This window comes from Epinephelus fuscoguttatus, linkage group LG10 (assembly GCF_011397635.1).
Source record: "Epinephelus fuscoguttatus linkage group LG10, E.fuscoguttatus.final_Chr_v1".
NCBI classification, from domain to species: Eukaryota; Metazoa; Chordata; class Actinopteri; order Perciformes; family Serranidae; genus Epinephelus; species Epinephelus fuscoguttatus.
Genome location: NC_064761.1, coordinates 10,609,232 through 10,629,055, shown reverse-complemented (window position 1 = coordinate 10,629,055; position 19,824 = coordinate 10,609,232). Strand labels below are relative to the sequence as shown.

The 19,824-nt window shown below is 39.3% G+C and overlaps 1 protein-coding gene across 1 annotated transcript in view; it reads left to right on the top strand.

Moving 5' to 3' along the window:
• The window catches only part of LOC125895519 (BMP/retinoic acid-inducible neural-specific protein 3-like), a 67,656-nt gene that overhangs the window by 27,029 nt on the left and 20,803 nt on the right, over positions 1 to 19,824 (top strand). Inside the window, exons 3-4 of the mRNA XM_049587423.1 lie at positions 11,527 to 11,717; positions 13,670 to 13,860. Of these exons, the coding sequence (XP_049443380.1) occupies positions 11,527 to 11,717; positions 13,670 to 13,860 (382 nt within the window). The remainder of the gene's footprint in view (positions 1 to 11,526; positions 11,718 to 13,669; positions 13,861 to 19,824) is intronic.

Sequence of the window (19,824 nt, the reverse complement as noted above, 5' to 3'; positions counted from 1 at the left end):
AGTTGACTATTTAATCTGCAGTTTCCTATGACCTGTATCCCAAACACACACCATGTGAAACTGTACGTGGGCAACTGTGCACTCAATGGGTATGGACTAGTACTCACTAAACCTTCAGCACGTTAACATTGCCATTATGATCATACTACCATGCCGATGTTAGCATGTAGCTCAAAGTGCAATTTCACAGAGCTGCTATTATTGCTGCAGACTCTTGATCTTGCTGACTGAGTGCCATGTGAAAAATCGAAGGACCCTTTAAATTTACATTTTAATTGAGCTGCTTTTGTTCATCAGCCTGTGTGAATATTGTTAGCAGTCAGTGTCACATTTTGACCAAATTTATGCTACAGATTTGTAGGAAACTGTTGTATAAATGGCAGTGTTGCAGCCATTTTAGAATTAGAAAACTAAAACAGCTTTTCTGGCTTTAAAAGAGCTACATTATGTTATAATTATGGAGCCAAAAATAGGTACAAAGACAAAACAAAGTAGCACTTGCTAACACCTCGTTGTCCCAGCAGTTTCTGTGCTGAGTACTACATGTTGTGTTTCTCATAATGAAAAGAACTTACATCAGTAAGTGTCAGTGGTCATTGTTCTGTTGCAACAACAGTAATGCAGACAGATAAAGTTTAAGCCTGCGTTTGTTGTGTATGATCATTTTTGACTGGCCATTTGTGGTTGAGATGCACATTACTTTGTGCAGAAAAGAGGGCAGAGGTGATAAAAAGTGACAACATTATTTTCTGGTCTGCTCCTCCTCATGCGCAGTCCGGATCTCTACTAAATTCTAATAAATGCTCAATGACAGCAGAAGATGGATCACCGGAATCTGTGCTTGGAGTTACAGTGTTTGAGCTACGTCAGCAATGATGGAGTAATGAATTCACACCACGTTAGCCCTCCACTTAATTTCCCCCTTTCTTACCGATTGAATTTCAAAGATTTTTTTTCAACAAGTCGTCTAAAGGAAATGAAAGAGGGTTTGTGTTCTTGTGGTGTGTGTGTTTTAGTGATTCAGTGGAGAGCATACCCAGTGCTTCCAGTGCAAACACAATGTGGGCCTTCCGCCTCAGCCACCTGTCCACAGGAAACATTGCCAAGGGAAAGCAGCCATATTCACCAGGGTGAAGGCAGGAGTGTTGACACGTATTTGGCCGCATTCTGAACATATTGCATTCGGATAATGCATGTGATTATTTTTTTATGGGATAAGATTTCATTATAAACACCATTTAACTGTGGAAAATTCACTATGCTCATTAAATATTATTTAACTGCTTACAGATTAGGCAACATGCCAATAAATAAATGTGGATATAACAAGTATCAGAAGCACAGTCGTGGAATAAGTATTTACATCTTTAAGTAAAAGTACCAATTCACCAATCTAAAAATACTTCAATCTAAAGAATTATAATTAAAAGATCTGTTTTCAAAATCCTATGTATTATTACCAGCGAGATGTATTAAAGTATCAAACGTTAAAGCACTGGCCGTGGAAAAATGATCCTTGAAACATATAACATTATTAGATGCCACTGATAGATTGATGCATAAGCTTCCTGTAGCAGCTGTTGGAGGTGTAGCTCATTTTAACTCCTATATATAATCAGGTATAGTCCAGTGGTTCCCAACCTTGGGGTTGGACCCGGTCCAAAGGGTCACAAGATACATCTGCGGGGGCAGTGAGATGATTAATGGGGTAGGAAATAGGACATTTCTGCTGAACCAATGTATACTTGTATTTTGGACTTTTCTCCAACTGTTGCTTTTTGTGAACTACTGAATAATTTTACCTCTTTGGACCTAATTATAATCATCTGAGAGGGGAAATCAATCTCTGGAAGTGCTAATAACACAGTGACATCTGACTGATCTCAAATAGACAGTGTTTATTCCTAAGGGGTCATAGCCAAAAAGGTTGGCAAACATTTAGTGTTTAAAAATACTTTGTATTATATAAGCCTATGATATGTTTATTGGTAACTAGCTGTGAATTTAATACACTGAGGTAATAAATAGAATATAAGCCTGTCAATCTGATTTGTAGTGGAGTGATAATATAAAGTAACAGTCCAGCTGCCAGAATAAAATGTTGACAGTGTACGTTTCTGCAAACCACAGGCATGCTGCAGTTGTACGTTTCATGCGTATGACATAGTTCAGATTTCATTTTTAAGAGTTGAATTTCCAATCAGAAGGAAGAGGGGATGGTGGAGGACGTGACATTTCGGTGAGAGCTGACCGCAGAAGACCGCCGTTTGAGACCAACAAAAGCATGCTTCTTTTTAACGACAGTTTGGGACATGTCCAGCCATATTTGTAGCAAAAACCAGGTCTTTTAAACAACAGTTTGGGAAATGTCCAGCCATGTTTATAGCAAACAAAGTCTTTGAGTCTTTTTTATGACATCTGGGACAATTTAAGCCGTATTTCTGGCAAAATACCAGGACAAATCCAGCTGTGTTTGTAGCGAACAAACCGGATCTTTTTAACAACAGTTTGGGACATGTCCAGTTGTGTCTGAGCAACCAAACCAGGTGTTTTAAAACAACAATTCAGGACATGTCCAGAGACATTTGTAGCGAACAAGCCGAGTCTTTTTTAACAGCAGTTCCAGACATATTTCCTAATGTTAATAATAGCAAACAAATCGGATCTTTTTAAACAACAGTTTGGGACATGTCCAGCCACGTTTGTAGCGAACAAACCGGGTATTTTTTAACAACAGTTCCAGACAGTTTCAGCAATGTTTGTAGCAAGCACACAGGGTCTTTTTTAAAACTGTTTGGGACATGTCCAGCCTTGTCTGTAGTGACCAAACCAGGAATTGCAAGCCAAAGCAGGATCTTTTCCTAACCCTGACCAAGTGTTTTCACAGGCCTAAAACTAACGGCACATTAACCACAGCATTGTCAAAACATAAAATTGAAAACTGAAACAAAGTGTCAACATATAAACTTGATGTAAAACCTGCAAATGTAACATATCTGTGGTTTTCAGAAACATACAGAGCCAGCACTGTTTCTAGCAATTAGTTGAAAGTGAGATAAAACATAAATGCTCAATTAAAATGTTGCAGCATTTGTACTAATCTAACTTGTTGCTCTCCACCACTGCTGATGCAGCCATGCTGAACCTGCCATGAAAGAAGGTGCTTCTTTGATTTGGGAAAGAATTCAACAGCTCAAACAGCTCGGCTATGATAGCGTCCAAAGTGTTAAACTGATGGAACTGATGTGCTTTGGCAAAAAAAGGAGCAACAAATTTGATAATAATAATGACTGAGCTGGTTGTAGGGAGGATTGCAGCCCCTAAAGTCAACTCCGTGGTGAAAACCATTTCATTTCCTTCTCTCCCTGTAGGACGAACCATTTGGCCTATCGGGGGTTTAAGATAAGACGGGGCTAGCTTATCACAGTCAACGATAACTGAAGAAACGAACGACAGCAGGGATTTGCGAATACTCTTTCTATACCTGTTCTCTGCCCCCCCCCTCCCTTGCACTCCCTCCTTGTGTATTCCTCTTTTTTCCACAGAACGTGCTACGGCTTTGAACTAGTGCTTTCAAGCTGCAAAGCACAACTCAAGAGACACAGTGTCCCATTTGAAGAGGTCATTTATTTGTATGGCATGAAATGAGGTGAAGATTAATAGCTACACTAGATATATCTGAGCAAGAGATTAGTCAAAGGCTTTGTCTGAATACTACAGTGTCAGCAAAAAGGTCAGCGGGCACCACATATCCATTTAACATCATTATGTTTACTTCCCACACTCTGCCTACACTTTCTGCTTAATATTGTGTGAATCAGTGTCTTGGTGTGTGATTATATAACAGAAATTGAAACTGATGTGTGTTGCGGTTCTTTGCCACAAGAGCTTGTTCTGACTTTCATGTGCAGCAGTTTGAATTCTCTGGGAATTACACTGTGTATCACTCAAACATCTGGGTGTTTGAGCTTTCCTCATTACTCCTGGTTTAATGTGATATATACCCTTTCAAAAGGCCACACTCCCTCCATCCATCATCAGCAGCCAAGGTTGCTCAACCCGTTCTGATTACAGCAGTCAAGCTTTTATTTTGGAGAGAGAAAGGTGCTACATTTGACTGATCGAACAATGCACTTCTCATAAATTCACTGAATGTTTATTTTCTTGCCACACAGTGTAATCTGACAAAAATAATGCCTCAGTCAGGACAATTAATCACGTTCATTTCTACGTGACTCCTTTGTGGTTTTGATGTCCATGTACAAAAAAAAAAAAAAAAAAGGTTCTTTTGCTTTGTCTTTTAAAAAGCATAAGGACGTAGCCCTTCAAAAAACTTTTAAAACGAACCGAGCGCGCTCTGAAAAGGCAGACGGCTCTTTGAGGAACATTTTTCCAGTTCCTTTCTTCTCATATAAGCATGATTATGTGAGTAAATTGGGGGCAGTGGCAGGCGGATAGCAAAAAATTGGCACCACACTCCTGTAGTCTCCCCGAGAAATTTCAAAGTAATCACAACCGATCTGTTATAATTACAGCTGTGATATCCGTCCGTGACTTCATAACTGTCTCTTTATACATTCATTGCTATGCAGATTTGTGACAGAGCGAAAGTGCTCGCAAAAAATAAATACAGTCTTGCCCATGGCCTAATATCAGAGTTGTACTTTTTTTTTTTAAACATCAAAGATAGTTATGGTCTTCAAACACTGTCTCCATTTTGTAAACACATATTTAATTAGTCCTAGTTACAGATGCTGAAATGCTAAAACAGGTTACTTCTCTGTAGGTGGGATTTCTTATATGTTTAGCTAATTCCCCTCTGCTTTATGATTTCACATTTTCATCATTAATACCCACACATGAATAAACTGTCTGTATCTTTATTTTTGATATTCTCACTTTCTCTGACTGTTGCTGAGAAAGCGGAAGAGCCCAGCTGTTCTTCTTATTAAATTTTGGAGGTGTATGAGGGATCACTTCCTTTGCCAACAGAAGATTTCATGAAGAACTTATTACTTTCTAGACATACAGAAAAGTAAACTGTTTTTTGAGAGGCAAACAAACAAACAAAAAAAAGCTTTATACCAAACCTCCCTTGGGTTTGAATGTCCTTTATGCCTCCAAAATGAAATGTCAAAGAGATACCTTTTTTAACACCGCAAATACAAGCAACTCTATAAACTTTGTAGGAAAAATACTGTATGGTGCCCTTTCATAGTGAGCCATTTACTAAATAAATAAGTTGATGAGCCGGAAAGTAAAAGATAAAAGATAAAAGACAGCTCACAGATGACATACTGCGTGTGAGCAAAAGTTGTACTGAAAGTGTGAATTTTGACATCGGTATTAATATGGAGTCTCCCTCATTGGCACCTCTTTTCAATTCTTTGAGGTCATGGCCTTTCTCCTCCTGTGTCGCTGGATCACACTGAATTCTGAAACGACGTCAAGAAGGTTCGCATTACGTGCTTAAACTTTTTATTTAATGTCTCCAACAGTCGGTATTAAATTGAGGTAGAGCAGCAAGAATATTAGTGAATTAACCGACCATTTAGATGCTTCTAATGTGGATCTACGGGTAAAGTGTTTTGCTTTCTGCCCTATTGTTACAGTAGTTATCTAATGAAACCTGAAACACATGATCAGCATGTGTAGCGAAGAAGTTATGTCCTTCTCACAATAGCTACAGCTATATTTGCACTAAATAAGCAGCAATTAAAGTTACATCTGAACAAAACACATGATAAATACCTTCATTCTTGTAAAAGGAGTAGGCTACATGGCAGATTGGGCAGATGTATTTCCCTGGCAACATCAGCTAAAGACCTAACAAATGAATAATGAATAATAAAACGAGTGGCAAAACAATCTCACCATAAAAAAAGCCTGAAAATGTAACAGCTGACATCAGATTCTTATCTATATATTATTCACATCTAACTGGTACGTGGAAATACATGGCATCATCATACTTTAGGGCCCTTAAACCCAAAGCAGAGGTACTGATTTGGAATTCTTGAGCTGAATGCTCACTTCTGAGACCATATTTTCTGTAAAGCAAGCTGTTTTGACCTTGCATTTTTGATCTTGTGCTGCCTTAGTCATAAGGAGTTTGGCCGTTGGTTCTTTTATCCAATTTGTTATGACAGCAGGTTAGCAGCGGTCAGAGTACAACTTGTAGCCTCGCCTGCTTGGGGCAAGTGGAAGCACTTTCATCAAAATTAGTTCATCGAATTTTTCTTTGGGAGGTACTGAGCTAAACGACCTGGCATTGCATTGCTGGGTACATGTGCAGGCAACTACTGGCAACGGTGTGTGTGTGTGTGCGTGTGTGCGTGTGTGTGTGTGTGTGTGTGTGTGTGTGTGTGTGTTTGGACGCTTGTGTTCATATACACAAGGTTGGGGTTATCTGTTACTGAGAAACATTGGAAGTAACAAAGGGCAGAGCCTTTACAAGATGGATGTATCAGCTAAAAGGTTTTGTTTAACAGTTTCCATGGTTCTTATTTAGCTCTCCATTAGCCTGTTGTAGGTACAGCAAGTTTTGTTACCATTTCCACTGGTAATATTGGATTTTCAGACATACTAGTGGCATGGCTCTAGGGATGGGGATGTCTGTATTTCAGGTGGTCCAGATTGAAATATCTATTGGACAGATCGCCATGGAGTTAGGTAATTATGATTTGGTGATATCCTGCTTCTTACTGTAGTGCCACCAGCAGGTCAAAGTTTTACCTTATCTTAGGATATTTTTCAATGATGTGATCCAGTTTTTCCCTGAGGCTTCACCATGAGTTGGGTAGTTGTGAATGAAATGTCTTCATGACTGTGGGATGGATTACAGAAGAATTGTAATCACTTTGGTCATCTCTCAACTTTCAACCATCTAGGCCAGAATGTCAGTTTGTAAATAGTTTGGTCAATGTTAATACTTGCAAAACTAGGAACCTTCTCATCAAACTCAGCTGCACTTTGTGTGAAGTGCTAACTGGCAAATACTAGTGTGATAACATATATGAAATAAGCCATATTGTTACCCGTTTTCGGTAGCCCGTTTTTACTGGAATCATGATCATTCAGGTCATATCCCCTGACCAATGGGCTGTCATGACCCTAATCAATTGAGATCAATGCCTAACAGTAACAATCTTTTTACGTGTGTGTAATACATCTGGTGTCTGTGATGGATCACAGTAGTGGCCCTAAACGGGGGATATAAATTGATGCTGTGAGGCGCTCATTTTTTAAACTAGCGCAAGGGTAGTGGCATCTTGTGAACCCAGACAACCAAAGGCACCCATTTGTACCAACCAAGCGGCATAGCTTGAAGGACAGGGGCCAAAATTTGCTCCAGATTTTGGCAGAATTTTGGTAAGATGACCGCTGACATGGCCATTTTCAAAGGGTTCATTCGTACTCTTACCTCAAGATATCTGAATTTAGTAGAGTCCATGAGTACCCACGAGTCCCCTAAAATGGATAAGGCTTGTTCCCGGAAAAGCTTTATTGCTTACAATCAGTTTATGCCTTCAAATTAAAGCCGTACATTTGTCTTTGTAGGAAAAAGGACAACCAGCCCATCTAAAGAACAATAAATCACCACACTTGTATAGATACATAACACGTTAAACAGGATTGTTGTAGAACTCTAAATGTTAACTGCACCAGTATTAGTCTATGCACATCAGATCATGAGTGACAAATAAGAAACCAAAGAAAATCAGAATGCAATTCCTACTCTTCATATTGACATAGTTTTCAACTGGCCTTAAAACGAATAATAGGATCCCTGAAATTCAATTATGGCTTTTTTTTTTTTTTTTCCAGTGACCCCAAATGGCCACCCCTATAAAAAAAATTCTGGCGGAAACATAGACGGATAGGGCAGTGACAGCCTTGGTAAACACACATGTTAAACATCAGCCATGTTGGCATTAGCTTTTCTCCCAAGGCCTAAATACAGCCTCACAGAGCTGCTGGCACAGCTGTAGACTTCTGTAGAATCTCAACTCTTAACATTTTATGTCAGAGCTAACAGCTCATCCTCCAAAAAGAAGTTGGTGATTTAATTTTATCTTTCCTTTTCCCCCTTTGGTGATTAACTTCACACTCATGAGGCTTCTTCAAAGCTTTCCAGTCATTAGTGTCTTGGATCAAAACTAAAATGATAAAATGAGTTACTTTCTGCTATCAGTGTTACGAACAGGGTGCTGACGTACTTTCCAATTCCAGCTGCCATAAATGCAGCGTCATGTTGACCAGAGTGAATAAATAGTGGTTTACCATTTCAGTGTATGTGATCAATCTAGTTCTGAATCAAAATGATAAATAAGGGTGGATATTTTTTTTTCATGTTATCAAACTAAAATACATTATATCGAGATTCAAAAGCAGTGATTCAGCTTGCTTTTCTCGGATGACTGATTTGACTTTGCAGAGCTATTCCGATGAGGGATGCCATGCGCACCTTTCTTCTCTAGACACATTTTTTCCCTAAATTTGTCCTGTTCTGCCAAATGTCAGACAAACAAAACACATGTAAGTCTAATTTCAATTCATAGCATGCTCTCTCTGTTAAGCCGAGTATAAAACTGCAAGTCAAGCAGTGCACAAAAGTATCTGTGAAGGACACTTCACATGGAAATCTCCCACTAAACACCTTGAACCTTTTGGTTGTAGAATAACTTTGTGCATGAGTGAAAGCACTGCCAAGTGCAGTATCAGTTCAAAGAGCTTTCCCTTTGGGAAAATGTTCTACAAAAAAATACTAGAAAGAATGTGTGCACGGTGCCAGGTTGGTCTTTATTGATTGAACATCCGTATCCTTTGGTTCCTTAAGTTTCGCTCCAGTTCAGCTTACCATGCTGCCTTTGACATATCTATTTTTTTTTCCCTTTCTATAATGTATGTGTTAGGTTTTTACATGAAAGAAGAAAGTCACAGCAGCTTAAAAGCTGTAAGAGGGAGATAGGCAGGAAGAAAAACCAGCCTATACAGTATACAAAGCTTTATTAAAATTCTGCTCCCTCCCCGCTGCCAGGAATAGCATCATGTTATCATCCTAAAGCTGTCAAACATGTGATACAATCAAATATGAACATGTCAAGATATATTACAATCAATGATGCATTATGGATTCATATAAACGCAGCATATAAGCTGCACTTATGTGTGAGGTCACACATATTAGTTGTCAGAGGGAAAGACAAGTACATGAAAAGGCAACAAAGGCTGACAGAGTCTTTTGTTCACACTGCTTTCACTTTGGTGACATTCTTGCTCCCACTTTGTTTCTCTCTCATTGCAGAATACATTCTCTATTTGAGCAGTGGGGCTGTTTCTTGTACCACCTTGTACTTTATTCATTTCAATGTATATCTTAGTCATGATGGGCTATTAAGGAAAACATCTGTCAGCTGTTTAGAAGGAGCACATTTCTGTCCCAGGTGACAATCATGGTTTCAAATGAGATCAGTTTTTTTTTTCTTCTGTCTTCTCACTTGCTTTCTCTTTTTTTTCAGTTTCTTTCTTTCTCCATCAATTCACTTTTACTTTAGTTCAGGCTGTGTCTGCATGGTCGAGGGATTCCTTACATTGCAAAAGCACAAAGTGACATAATGAATTAAATTTGCTCCTCTCTTTTTTTTCTGTCTCTCTTCTAGTCATTTATTCTGCTTATGTACTCAGCTTCATGCAAATTATGTACCTACATAATGTCAGTACATAAGAAAGAGAGAAGGTAACATCGCCCCTTACAGGTCCACTTCCTCTACCTTAGAACTGGGCAACCTGATCTGACAGAGAAACATGAAATGACAACGACCTCTTAACATTGCAGTACCTGCTGGTGGCACGTAATCTGTTAAAATTACATGCTGGAACGTTCGCAGTTTTAAACACAAGGTTAACGTTGTGAAACGGTCACAGTTTCATTAGGTTAAAGCACCAAAACTACTTGGTTAGGTTGGGAGTGGATCTACATTCCCAGGGTCCTATGTAGGGCTGTCAAAATTGCTCAAAAATGACGATCAAATATTCCTAAAAATAACTCATAGGTTTTCGCATTATGTCCACAAGAGGGCAAACTAATACAAGGAAACATACTTGTATATGTATTAATGCAAGGAAACATAACTATCCATCCATCCATCCATCCATCTTCTAACCGCTTCATCCTCTTGAGGGTCGCGGGGGGGCTGGAGCCTATCCGAGCTGACATCGGACGAGAGGCAGGGTACACCCTGGACAGGTCGCCAGACTATCGCAGGGCTGACACATAGAGACCTGTTTAGAAATTGGAATAACACCTGACTTCTTTACGACCCCAAGCCCCCTTCTATTTTCCCTTAATTGGTTAGCTTTTATTTTTCAAATAAGTTATTGTCATAACAGTTGTTTCAATTATTGGGCTGTAATTAATTGTGGAACTTTTCTCCTAACAGACAGAGCAATTATATTTAGACAAAGTCCTGTGCCAGTACAATTTCAACACTCTCAGAGTCATGATTTCAGTCCCCTTACATAACCCATGTTGTATTAAGCAAATACAGAGATGGGAAGCATATTTTTCAGAATTCCATTATGTGCTATATAAAGCTGGGGAACATAGGACCCTGGACCCTAGAAATGTTCTTCATTTATTTCTCTGTTTTCTACTTTACATAGGGACATAAGTGCATCACATAATCATGTCGTTACATTAGGTAGTTACGTCACGATGTGTGATGGAGTAATCAATAGGTACACAGGTAAATGAAGTTAAGAAGTGTCAGTGTTGAGTCTTGGTCTCACACTGGATATAAACAGTGGTCCCTTGTTTGACCTGTGCGCCACTCTGACCACCTCCCTATGTGGGCTCTAACTCTTTATACCACCTATGGGGTCCCAACATTAACCACCGCTCAGTGGGGGACATTGCTGAACTTGATTTGTTTGTCCACTACGACAAAGAATCCCTATTGACTTTGCATTGGCATTGTTTCCGTTGTGCCAGCAGGTGATTTTAGCTCAGTATGTGCCACCACCACATAATGCATTGTTATGAGATTGTGGTCATTTCATGTAATTCTGTTAGACCAGGGGGTCAGTTGGTCAGGCTGCACTATGGCTACTGTAATTATTGTTTTCATTATGCATTAATCTGTTGATTATTTTCTGAGTAATTATCAAGCCTTTAGTTTATTCAGTGTTTAGAGTCTGGGAAAATCTAATCACAAATTTCAAGTTCCCAAGGTGATGTTTTTAAATTGCTTGTTAGGTTCAACCAACAGTCCAAACCCAAAGACGTTCATTTTACAATGAATAAATAAATAGAGAGAAAGCAGCAAATCTTCCCATAAAAGAAGCTGGGACCAATGTGAGGCATGTTCGGTGCATAAATTAGTACTTTAAGTAATTATTAAAATGTTCTGCCACCTTTCAGTTATTTCCCCAGTTATCCCAACCACATTCTTAACCAAACTCCACCATTAAGTAAGTGTATACTGACAGTGTTTTTTTGTTTCTGTGTTTGTTTTTTCCCTTTAGGGAGTTTGGGAGATGGAAGGTGAACAACTTGGCAGTGGAAAGAAGAGATTTCTTAGAGTCTTCGTTACCTCTGACTCCTGAGTTCATCAGGAACATTCGACTCTTGGGCCGCAGGCCCACAACCCAGATGATCACTGACAATCTGATAAGGAAGTATGGGACTCACTTCCTGTTGTCAGCTACACTGGGAGGTAAACACAAACAGTAGTTTTACAGACTATATGTTGATTATATTGTTAAGATTTCTCATTTTATCATGGCATACATCAACAACCAGTATTTTGTTGTTGTTTTTTCATTTAGAGTCTTGCATTCTAGCTCTGTGTGTTTGCAATTTCCAATAACAAAGGTGGCACATAAAAAAAAAAAAAAAAATCATAGTAATCCTTGGAACAATGGGTGCTTGATTTCAGACAGGCGTAGACAAAAACAGTCCTCTCATTTTAGTGAGCAACCGTCAATTTTGCTGGATGAAATGTTTACCATTGCTGGCAGATTGTTATCATCTGATTATGTAGCCAGCTAAACAATTAAGATTTATTGTTGATCTGTCTTTCATTGATTTTGTGATGTTTCAACTGACTTGATTGAAAATGACAATCCTGCAATAATGGCTACATAGATGATAACCATACTAACTCAGTACAGCAAGTATGCAAAAAAGGACCAAGGTAAAGACAACATTCTCACCCACTGATGATTCATGTAGACACAGAAATTAAGGAGAAGTACTGTTACTTTGTTCCAGTTTGAGAAAAAAATAGATTTTAGGATTTACTTCTTTCCCAGATGATATAGGCTTTAGTAAAGTATACAGTTTGTGTTGATAAAAGCTTTTAGAGTTTGCTCTCCCGGGCGTTGCATATGGAAAACAGATGGCCATAGCACAATAACTCAGCCACAGTAAGTAACTGAATAACACATCATAGCTAAATAATATGCCACTGGCAACACAGATATCGCTCTGAAGAGATGTATGAATACATGTAAAAGCTTGTGTACTGTAAAACCTCCATTCCCCGTCACAGTCACCCCATTTTTGGTTTTCGGCAGTGTGATGAATGGACAAGCATTAATGGTCCTCTGAGTGAAGAAAAAGAAGGGGGGAAAAACTCATTTAAGATGCCAGAGAGGTCCAGGCGAGTCTTGCAAAGCTGATTTGCTTTTACAGAGCAACACTTGTCAATTATTTTAGACCTGACTCCAGGATTCAAAAAGGTCGCTGTTGTGAGTGGCTGCATATAATGCAACCCTACCAGCTGCCTGAGCTGATGCAGCCCCTCACTCTGGCTCCCAGCCAGCACTTAGTGGTATGAAGAGAGGGGAATGAGGAGTTTGCCTTGGATTGTTGCCAGAGATATGCCTCCATGGTTCTGAATGGATTGCCTCTGTGTTCGGAAACATATGGACTTAATGAAATTAATAAATAGATTGTGATATTAAGAGGGTGCCCTTCAGCAGCTGAGGAAGAAAGGCAGTGGGCAGAGAAATGGCCCTGAAGCATTAACACTGCATTATGATGAGGAATATGATGTGCAGTGTCTTGGGGACTATCAAGCAAAGTGTGTGCCGCGCTGCAGCCCCTAGACTTATGAAGTGCTGATTGCTATGATCCGTGGTGATGGATACAGGGTGACGTGGCTTATCCTAATTGTGGTCAAGTGTCTTTGTGCTTCAGAGGCTCCCGCACAGCTACTCCTGTGCTCTTAACCGCCTTGTATTCAGGGCATGTGTCTCTCCCAGAGTGGAGCAGGTGGCAGGTTTTAAAATTGTTTTAAATTGTAGATTAATTGGAATAAATTCAAAACAAAAGAGGTATCATGAGCCGGCATGAAAAGAGTGCCAGATGCACACACTCAGACCTCATTAACAGAAAATCCAAGTTAAAAGGTCTGATATAGTTGGCACACTTTTAGATTGACAAGTGATTTGCGGGAATGCGGTGCATAAACACCTCAGGGATGAGTGCTCAGCACCAAAGATAGAGACAAACACCAGAAATCACTTAAACACTTAAGATATTACCTCTTTGATTTTATGTCAGAGAAGCGCACCTCAGCTTTCGAGAAGCCATTAATAGATAATGTGCACACCCAGTCCCTTTCCAAAAAGTATGGTCCAATAAGGTTATGTTTCTGTGCAGGAGAAGAGGCCTTGACGATATTTGTGGACAAGAGGAAACTGAGTAAGAAAGCAGAGGTGAGCGATTACTCGGGTAACTCCTCCACTGTGACTCTGGAAGCTCTGCACCAGCTGGCTGCCTCCTACTTCATCGACAGGGAGAGCACTCTGCGTAAGCTGCACCACATCCAGATCGCCTCCACTGCCATCAAGGTAATGCCTCCGTATCGCTATTGTTGAGTTCTTGGGGGTGCACTCACAGCCTAATGTATTGGTTGTCAAAGATTCAATCTTCTTTAATCTTCCATCAGCCTTAAAATCAAGTCAGTATCGTTACATATGACATTAAGCTGTGATGGTAAACAGCTTCAGGACTGGTTGTCTTGGTAGATTACTGTCTCTCCTACTCCTTTAGCAGCCTTTTCTTTGGCCTTCTTTGGCAGCCTTAGCTTGCCTTTGTTCCTTTTTGTCATATTCATACAAAACTAAATGTTTTGCATGCAAATTTTACAAATTAAGTTATATCGCTAAAGCCAAACTATGACCATTTATTTTCTGAAAATCAGATAAATTTGAACATCAAATATCTACAGTGACCACTGGAGACATTTGGCCAAATCACTTTCAAAATAGCGGTCCGTTCACAATGCTCACAGACTTCAAATAAGCAAAGTAGCAAAATTATGTAAAATTTGGATGTAATAAAGCAAAGTATAGATGATCAAATTACACTGGAGTTGGTATTATGAATATTAAAAAAAAAAAAGCTCTCCACAAACAGCGGAAGTATTTTCTTTAACAGCAGAGAGCAAGTGTTTTATTCTAAGAAGCCTGGAATCACAAACATAAGACCTTGTGCTCTTGTCTCTTTTCTATATTTTGTTAAAAAGCAGCAGTCAGGCTTTGATTGTAAACATGAGAATGCACAAAATCACGGTACATTATTTCTGGGTTTAAGGATTTAAGATTTACCTCTCACTGCCAAGAGGAGCTGCTAACATGGGAAGCTGCCCGGAGAAGCTTCTTATGAAACCCATCTTTGAAAGAGAGAAAAGCACAGTTACCATAGCTGGAAGTGGCATGATGTGATATTCTGCCCCATACTAACTACATTTGAACTCTATCAGAAGCATTTAAATATATGGTGCTTTTGGTTTGTAAATAGGACAGTATGAAGAACACCCATGGTACAATAAATGCCCCAAATTTTGTGTTTCACCACAGTCCATCAGTAATTATATGGACATAGTGACAATATATTTTGTCTTTGATAACCAGATTGCAATGCAATTCCCTGCAGGTCATAATAAATATATTAATACAAAAGTTCAAATTATACTTACTTTATTATCATCATTATCATAACTTTTCATTTATTCAATTTATTTAACCCATGTTTAATGAGGCAAGTCCCACTGTCTTTTTTTCAAGGGAGACCTGGTAAAGATAGCAGCATAAGCAAAAACATCAATTACCACAATAAAAAAAAACATAGAAGATATACAGTAACATGTTGAAATATTAAAATACCCATGCACATTAATAAGTGCCACTGTACTTATGAGAGCTTTAAAATCAGACAGAGGGACCATTTCTTGAAGTTTCAAATCTTTTTGAAGGCCATTCCAAGTGAGGGGAGCAGAGCATATAAATGCTTACTTTCCCAGCTCAGTCTGTGCACTGGGAACAGACAGCAAGACTAAATCTTGAAATCTCAGACTATAACTACAGTCAGATCATAACCTCAGTCAATTTTTGAAGGGAGTTGACTGAGCCTACAAAAGGTCAAAGATGGCCAAAAAGCCCTGGAGTAAAGCGTACAGTGATGAGTGAGTGGTTTACAAGTTATTACAAATCTCAGTGCATTATTATATGCAGCATCAAACATGTGCAAGTGCTGTGTAAATATACCCATGTACAACAGATCACCATAACCCAGAGCCATTAAAATGTAGTAGACACCAGTCTTCATCTAGCCTCAAAGGAAAAGCAAGACTTATTTCTGAAATAAAACCTCAACAACAGCCTCAGCCTTCAAAGAAGATTATCAATTTGAGGTTTAAAAGAAATGGAGTTATTAAGGCAAATACGAAGATATTTGTAACACGATACAACTTCTAACTTCTCTCCCTGAGTAAGTCTCCCCAGTAGTAAAATCAGCACTGTTCACAGGCTTCCTCCTAGCATTTGAGAAATGCAAGAAATGCATCACCTTAGTGTTATCAACATTTATGACCAGTTTTAGTTGTGAAAGCTGAATCTGGATAAAATTAAAGACAGCCTGCAATTTAGCCACAGACTCTGTGATGGAGGAACTGGTACAATAATTACCATATCATCTGCATAAAAAAATAATTTGGCACCGTCTAAGGTTTTACCAAGACTATTATTTAAACTGAAAAATAACAGTGGACCTAAGACAGAACCCTGAGGTACACCATTACAAGCGTTTAGCCAGTTAGAGGTGAGCCCATCAAATTGGACATACTGAGACCTTTGTGAGAATTAATTCACATATCAGTCAGATATACCAATACTAGTTAATCTCTGTATCAAAAGATGTTCAACAGAATCAAAACCTTTTCACAGGTCAATAAATAAAGCGACACAACTCTGCTTCTTACATTACATAACAAGAAAGAATGCTACTAAATTAAAAGAAGTATCAGTGAAATGATAAATATCATTAAGGAGTACTGCACTTAATAGATAAAGTGAGTCTTGAAATAGATTGGTATGTTTAAAATTCTGTAATCACTCGGTATACCAGTTAATCTCTATGTGCTGTGCACATACTGTTCATTGGAGAGTATCAATTTTTATTTCAATTTCAAAGTTAAAATTTGTATTGCTTTCAGGTGTAATTTGCACTGTGGTAAACTGCATCTCTAAAAGTCATACATGTTAATGATTTTCTTGCTATGATACAACGATAACAGTGATGAAAATAAAGTGGAAGATGATGGTTTTTATCAGCTTGCTTGTGATGAGATATGATCTCCAGCTACCGTGAGCACATCCGGTCTGGAGGAAGCTTTGTGATGAGCACATATGGTGAGGGGAAGATAAATGAATCTTGTGAAACACAGCTCGCGACAGGTTTCTGCCTCTGGTTGGCACCTTCAGGCAGCATGGGGTTAATAGGGCTACGGAGCGGAGGATGACCCTTCTTTCTGCCTTTTTCATTCCTCGGAACACAGCGGTAGCCAGCTTGTGAAGTGTGGCTTCTGCTGTAGCGGAACATGAATCAGACTCCCTGTACTTATATCAAAGCTCTGTCCTCTCACTACATTGTGTGCAGGGAGGGCTGGGTATTTCTTTTGCAGCTAAGGTGGGCGCATCAGAGGTGCAGAGGCAGATGCTTTTGTCTGTTTCATTTCTTGGGAATTAGGGTTTCTTTCTGTAGCTACAGAGAGGAAGAGAAGAAGAGAGAGTGCGCTTTCATGCTCCAAATGCAGTCATCTGGCGTAACTGACAGGTAGGAAGTGGGAAGAGGCGAGATTCACCTCCATCACTGGTAGGAAGTGAGTCAAAGGAGCGGCACATTCCTCCACACTCGTGCATCATTTCCACGAGGCGTTGACCCACACAGCGGCGGAACTGATACAACTAAGCAGTCCTCTGCATGAATTTAAAATCAAACAAGTTGAAGAATGAATAAGAAAGGGCTGGCAAGGCAAAGACCCCCCTGCTGTCTTCATGCAAAGAGGAAATTGAAGCTCATTTTGGAGAAAAAGCCTGTTACTGTTGTGGTGTGGTGGGGATTGGCTGTGGAAATTTGGACTCTCTTAAAGAAGTCACGGCCCAGAGCAGAGTCTGTGATCAGGTCGGCTTGTTTGTACAATGAGTAATGACTCCAGTTGTTCGAGAGCGTTGGGGATCATTTTTGTTATGATTTGAGAATTTCATGGACTGAATCGATGGTGATATCCCCACCTGACTCAGGCAATATTTGCCAGTCGGTTTGCACACAGTGATGAACAAGGCGACAGGCTTGAACGAGGAAACAGCAGGAGTCTCTGGTTTCATATTTTCGTCTTGTGGGCAGCCTCTCGATTTTATTGTGTTCTCATTATGGCAGAGAAATACATTTTTGTGTTCCCCTGTCAGACTCGATCGATCATTGTTTGGAGTCTTGCATTGTAGATACAGTTGAAACCAGAAGTTTACATACACCATATAAAAAGGCACATAACCTTTTTTTCTCACCATCTAACATTAAATCAGATTAAACTTTTCCTGTTTTTTGGTCAATTAGGATTACCAAAATTATTTCTATTTGCTAAATACCAGAATAATGAGACAGATCATTTTTTAGACAATTTTTTATTACTTTCTTGAGAGTCAGAAGTTTACATACATTTCATTAGTATTTGGTAGCACTGCCTTTAAACTGTATGACTTGGGTCAAACGTTTTGGATATGCTTCCACAAGCTTCTCACAATAGTTTGCAGGAATTTTGGCCCATTCCTCCTGGCAGAACTGGTGTAACTGAACCAAGTTTGTAGGCCGCCTTGCTCGCACATGCCTTTTCAGCTCTGCCCATAAATTTTCAATAGGATTGAGATCAGGGCTTTGTGATGGCCACTCCAAAACATTGACTTTGCTATCCTTAAGCCACTTTCTAACCAGTTTGGCAGTATGCTTAGGGTCATTGTCCATTTGGAAAACCCATTTGCGCCCAAGCTTTAACTTCCTGGCTGATGTCTTGAGATGTTGCTTCAGTATGTCCACATAATGTTCTTTCCTCATGATGCCATCTATTTTGTGAAGTGCACCAGTCCCTCCTGCAGCAAAACAACCCCACAACATGATGCTGCCACCCCCATGTTTCACAGTTGGGATGGTGTTCTTAGGCTTGCAAGCTTCCCCCTTCTTCCTCCAAATGTAACGATTGTCATTATGGCCAAAAAGTTCAATTTTAGTTTCGTCAGACCACAGGACATGTCTCCAGAAATTAAGGTCTTTGTCCCTGTGTGCATTTGCAAACTGTAATCTGGCTTTTTTATGTTTCTTTTGGAGTAATGGCTTCTTCCTGGGAGAGTGGCCTTTCAGCCCATGTCAGTACAGGACTCGTTTCACTGTTGATAATGACACACTCTTACCAGCTTCAGCCAGCATCTTCACAAGGTCTTTTGCTTTTGTTCTTGGGTTGATGTGCACATTTCGGACCAAAGCACGTTCATCTCTGGGACACAGAACCCGTCTCCTTCCTGAGCGGTATGATGGCTGGACATTCCCATGGTGTTGATACTTGCGTATAATTGTTTGAACAGATGAACGTGGCACCTTCAGGCATCTGGAAATTGCACCCAAGGATGAACCAGACTTGTGCAAGTCCACAATTCTCTTCCTGATGTCTTGGCTGATTTCTTTTGATTTTCCCATGATGTTACACAAAGAAGCAGTGTGTTTCAGGTGTGCCTTAAAATACATCCACAGGTGTGCCTCTAATTAACCCACATGTTGTCAATAAACCTATCAGAGGCTTCCAAAGACATGACATCATCATGTGGGCTTTCCCAAATTGTTTAAAGGCATACTAATCTTAGTGTATGTAAACTTCTGACTCTCAAGAAAGTAATAAAAATTGTCTAAAAAATGATCTGTCTCATTATTCTGGTATTTAGCAAATAGAAATAATTTTGGTAATCCTAATTGACCAAAAACAGGAAAAGTTTAGTCTGATTTAATGTTAGACGGTGAGAAAAAAAAGGTCATGTGCCTTTTTATATAGTGTATGTAAACTTCTGGTTTCAACTGTAGATGGTTAAGATGGTCATCTGTGATCACACTCAAACCAAACTATATTTTGTAAGGCATATTTCTGGCAAGGGACACCAAACAGAGGAATAAGAAAGTAGTGTATAACTGCCACAGCAATACACTTAAGACAGAAAAACACTCGCTAAGTGAAGTGTCTACATATTAACACACTCATTAGCTTAAAACCTGAAAGGAAAAAAAAACACAACAAATCCCACAAAGGGACAGTTCATCCCAGAATCCAAAATACATGTTTTTACTCGTACCTGTGGTACTATTTATCAATATAAACTGTTTTGGTGTGAGTTGCCACGTGTTGGAATTTTTGGCTGTAGAGATGTCTGACTTCTCTTCAATTTATTGGAGCTAGATGGCCCTTGGCTTTGGTGTTCAAAAATACATTTGAAAAA